This window comes from Scyliorhinus torazame, chromosome 25 (genome assembly GCF_047496885.1).
Source record: "Scyliorhinus torazame isolate Kashiwa2021f chromosome 25, sScyTor2.1, whole genome shotgun sequence".
NCBI classification, from domain to species: Eukaryota; Metazoa; Chordata; class Chondrichthyes; order Carcharhiniformes; family Scyliorhinidae; genus Scyliorhinus; species Scyliorhinus torazame.
The window spans coordinates 16,479,985-16,485,096 of record NC_092731.1 but is presented as its reverse complement, the minus strand read 5'-3'; the positions used below and the strand labels follow the sequence as shown (position 1 = coordinate 16,485,096).

At 53.7% G+C, this 5,112-nt stretch overlaps 1 protein-coding gene across 1 annotated transcript in view; it reads left to right on the top strand.

Annotated features, from left to right (window-relative positions):
• Positions 1–134: 134 nt before the first annotated feature.
• LOC140402360 (echinoderm microtubule-associated protein-like 1) overlaps positions 135–5,112 on the top strand; it is a 119,135-nt gene continuing 114,157 nt past the window's right edge. Inside the window, exon 1 of the mRNA XM_072490086.1 lies at positions 135–634. Coding sequence (XP_072346187.1) covers positions 568–634 — 67 coding nt within the window. The 5' untranslated portion in view covers positions 135–567. The remainder of the gene's footprint in view (positions 635–5,112) is intronic.

The following is a 5,112-nucleotide window of genomic DNA, read 5'->3' as shown; positions in this document are numbered from 1 at the left end:
CTCCTCTGGTTTAATCCGATTTCACGCCTAGTTCCTCAGCTCTTTGGCTGGGCGTGAGGATAGCGGCAGTTCATTGGCCGGTAGGAGGTGAAGTAAGCCGAGAGCTTGTTAATAAATTAGGCTCAGATGCAGGTAGCTGGCCAATGGGCTGACGGCAATGAATGGAGCAAGGCGAGAGCTGGAGTTTGAGCAGGAAAGCATCTCATCGGATCCTGAGGTGTGCTCTATCTGACGAGCCTATTTAAATGAAAATAGGGGTTCCGTGAACCACCCTCAATCCGTTTTTAAAACAAAGATGCTGGCGGGATCAGAACCCTTGGAGGAAGAAGATGCAGCAAGGGCATTTATATGAATCTTTCGGCACAGGAGACACCGAGGAAATTTTCTCTCTCTCTCTCTCTCTCCCTACCAAGGCATGTGAAGGAGCTGGAGTGAGCCGGTTGCTATGGTAACTGGAGGCTGCAGAAGGCGCCTCAGAAAGTAGAAATAAGGAGGGAAGAAAAGCTTTTGTTTGCGGTTTTTTTTTTGTTGTTTTCTGACAAGAGAGTGGAAGAAAAAGAGGGGGCAATGGCGGATCGAATTGCTGGCTATGGCGGCTTGTATGACACTAGCTCCCTGCTGCAGTTTTGCACCGGTAAGTTCCCACAGTCTGGGGCCTTCACCCAGGGCCCCGCGCTCAGAAGCCATGTACGTCCTGCCCAGTCTAAAATGCATAACTGCTGAATTAAGGTCCTGCTTTAACCCGCAATAGTTTCAGGTTGCACAGACCGCTCAAACGAACTTTTAAAAGACAAAAGGTCTCTTGCTTCACCTGTCTTGGTTCATCCCCTTCCTCGCATACTTCAGTGCTGCCCGCATGACTATTTGGGGGCTGCACACTGCCACATGGCTGTCATTTAATGTTACCCTTTTGCCGCTATCCATAGGAAATGTGCCTATTTGAGCACATTATCGCTTTGGGTCCAACGTTTGTCTCAACAGGCAGCCTGTAGCTGACAACCAGAGAAACTTTAAAATAAATAAATTTAGAGTACCCAATTCTTCCCCCCCCCCCCCCCCACCCTCCCCCCCCCCCCCCCCCCCCCCCCCCCCCCCCCGGCCCCACCAGTGGGCAGTTTAGCGCGGCCAGTCCGCCTTCCCCGCACATCCTTTTGGGTTGCGGGGGTGAGACCCACGCAGACACTGGGGAGACTGTGCAAACTCCACCACGGGACAGTGACCCCGGGGGCCGGGATCGAGCCCGGGTCCTCGGCGCCGCGAGGCAGCAGCGCCAACCACTGCCCCCACCGCGCCACCCCACAGTTGGAGACGCTTTTGCTTTCGAGTCTTTGCCTTTCTGCCGTGCCTCAGGATCATGCTTTACAACCTGGCTGGGGACGGGCTGATGCATTGCCTGAGGGCTTGGGGCTGAGCTGGATGTGTGAGCTTTTAAATTCAGCTATATACAGATGTGCACGAGTTGGGTTTACAGATCGTATCACGAGATAAACATGAGAAAAAGTAATATAAATCGCTGGTGAACTATGGGTGATCTCTTTGCAAAGTAGGTAAACGGTAAAGGGGAAGTCTGTTCCCGCTGGGGGAAGGATGGAGAACTAGCGAGACCCCCCCCCCCCCCCCCCCCCCCGATTTAAGGTGATTGGCAAAAGATGCAATGGAGACGGGAGGAGACACTTTCTTGGTGCAGCGAGCGGTTAGGGTCTGGAGTGCGCTGTTAGGGAGCGTGGCGGAGGCAGGTTCAACGGAGGCCTTCAAGAGGACGTTGGATCACTATCTGAAATGGAAGGAACGTGCGGGGCTAAGGGGTGAAGGTGGCGGAGGGCAGTCGGTGAATTGCTGACTCGGAGAGCTGGCACAGGTGTGATGGGCTGAATTACCTCTTACTGCCCCGTAACGGTTCTGTGAAGCCTGAGACGAAGTGACGGTACGTGATAATGTTAGCCTGTCAGGTCGGAAAATAGTTTTTTTCTGCTTCTTGGATAGCAGTCTTCCACTCAAAGCGACTGTCGGCTCACTGCTATGTTCCATTCAACAACTTTATGATCAGATGAACTTTTTCTTTCAACTTTGTTTCCTTCTTGTGATGCTCACGTGGGATTTAAAATGCCACATTTAGACGCTGATATGAGCTGTGTGCCGTGTATTAAATATATGTGTGCGTATAGCCTCTTGTGTATCACGAGCCGGTCGCAGAGTTGAATCAACCCATACTCACACGGACGATGAATCTTGAGCGATCTTTGAGCTATTTAGCAGTGCTGTGTTTTTGTATTTGTGACACAGGAACAGGTTCAGTTTGGACCTCCCTGTTATTTGTGCAGCTAAGTAGGAGCTCTCTAACATACAGTGACGACACGTTTTTTGGGGCTCCCCTATATTGTGTTACGTATTTGAGAGTCAGCTGTGTTCCTGCATTCAGCGTCTGAATCAGAAGGTTGCTGGCCGGCTTCGGTGGCACAGTGGTTAGCACGGCTGCCTCACGGTGCCAGGGACCCGGGTTCGATTCCAGCCTCGGGTGACTGTCTGTGTGCGGAGTCTGCACGTTCTCCCCCGTGCCTGCGTGGGTTTCCTCCGGGTGCTCCGGTTTCCTCCCACAGTCCAAAGATGTGCAGGTTAGGCGGGGTTATGGGGATAGGACGGGGGAGTGGGCTTGGGTAGGGTGCTCTTTCAGGGGGTCGTGGCAGACGCGATGGGGCGAATAGCCTCCGTCTGCACTGCGGGGGTTGTATGATTCTCTGAGTTCGAGCCCACTCTCGGTGTGGGACTTTCCGGTTCCATTGATGTCCACGCCGGATTCCCGCCCGAGGGCTTCGAAACCTAAACCGACACTCTGGTGGGGTGCTCCGGGAGTGCCGCACTGCCGGAGGTGTCGCTTCTGATGAGATGGTTCAACCGAGTCTCCGTTGGGTGAACGCAAAGGACTGCAAAGCTCTCGGAACAGGTGAAGCTCTCCCGGGTGTCCTGGCCAACATTGGGCCCTCCCTCAATCAGCTGATCTGACATTCCTGTTCATGGGACCTTGCTGTGTGCAAATTGGCGCCACTCTACTTTGAGCGCACTTCATTGGCTGTGAGACGCCAGGAAAGGCGCCATGTTTAAATGCGAGTCTTTCTTTCCTTTTTTGAATAGTGGAGTTGATAAATTTAGCACAGGTGGCTTCGTAACCTTTGGTGCACCTTGTCAAGTTCTGCAGCCCTGCCTCTTGCAATCGATACCCCCACTGTTATTTATCCTCCCGTGTGCGGGCTGGGGGTGAGGTGGCTGGGGTTTGAAGAGCAAAATGGGAGACTTACTCCAGTTACAAAACTGGGAAAATTGTACGAATTTGGATCCAATTTAAGTGTGAATTTTGGGACATTTGCGCCACGGGTTTCACAGCTATGGGCAGAATTCACCCAAAAATGACTATTAGCTAAATGGTAACAAAGCCCCTTAGCGAACGCATTTAAGCCACATGCTTCCCGGTGCTCGCAGCGCTGAGAAACATTAAAAAAATTTTTTTAGAGTGCCCAATTATTTTTTTTCCAATTAAGGGACAATTTAGTGTGGCCAATCCACCTACCCTGCACATCTTTGGGTTGTGGGGGTGAAACCCACGCAAACACGGGGAGAATGTGCAAACTCCACACGGACAGTGACCCGGGTCCTCAGCACCGTAGACAGCAGTGCTAACCACTATGCCACCGTGTTGCCCTACGCTGAGAGACATATGGGCTAAACAACACCACTCACATTCAACAAGGGGCCTCAGGAGGGAACTTGCACCCGAGGCTGCACATAGCCCCGTTTTCTACACCACGGAGTTCCGCTTGTCAGAACTGTTCAGTACAGGCAGCGGTCCAGACACCATCTTTAAATGGCGGCCCGAAAACTAAAGCCCCCGACGCGACCCCCGACCCCCAAGCCCCAACACACTATGGGCAGCATGGTGGCACAGTTGTTAGGCTGTTTCACAGCTCCAGGGTCCCGGGTTCGATTCCGGCTTGGGTGCCTCTCTATGTGGAGTCTGCATGTTCTCCCCGTGTGTGCGTGGGTTTCCTCCGGGTGCTCCGGTTTCCTCCCACAGTCCAATGATGTGCAGGTTGGGTGGTTTGGCCGTGCTAAATTGCCCCTTAATGAACAAAGGTTAGGTGGGGTTACTGGGTTATGGTAGTGTGGAGGCGTGGGATTAAGTAGGATGCTCTTTCCTAGGGCCGGTGCAGACTGTATGGGCGGAATGGCCTCCTTCTGCACTGTGAATTCTAAGGGAGTGTCCCCGGACCCCCTACACATCCCCCAACACCTGCACAGGGCACCCCTGGCCCAATTGCCCCCCGGCAAAAAATGGCGGTCTTGGCAGTCCCAGGCTGGCACACAGGTGGCACTGCCTGAGTGCCAGGGTGCTGCGGGAGCACCAGCATTGCCAGGCTACCACCCTGCCCAAAGGGCATGCAGCTGGGGGGCTCCGACCTCCTGGGAGACCCCCGCGAGTGCCTTTCCGTCTGGTCCCTGTCTGTGGGTACCAGTGCTGAACGGAGCTTGCCCGAGGTCTCCAAGGCGAAGGGGAAAGGTGCCTCGAGTACCTCGGGAAACTGCATATTAGAGTGGGACTTACTCTCGCGCTCTCATGGGCAGGTTTGCTAAAAAGTGGGCTGGATTTACATTGCAACGTCCCGCGAGGTCGCGTTAGATCTCGCGAGGCATGGTGAGCCGGGTAGATCCCGTGAACGGGGTCTCCCGGCTTCTATTGGCCGGGCTGTGCCGCGACCAGCTGTTTTTCGGGCACCGCGTGGCCGTTGGATCGTGCCAGAAGTGTGTGATTTTGGGCAGGTTTCGCAGGGTGCTTCCGGCTGGCTTGTTGGGTGAGATCCAGACCCCGGGTCCTCCCACACTTAGTCGTTTATTTTGGGCCTTGGGGAGTTTCTTCCCGGTCGAGCCTGATTTGTTATGTTCTCGGTGTAACATAAGCGGCTTCCTTGTGGTGCACTTGACAAAGGAAGGTTCAGACGTGGAGATAACTTCAACACGTTTATTAAACTATTTACACTTCTATTCCTCGGGTTCGACACCACTGCTAATCCTACTATAGCTACCCAGACTGACTAACCAGTTGCTGCAATCCACGTGGTGGGT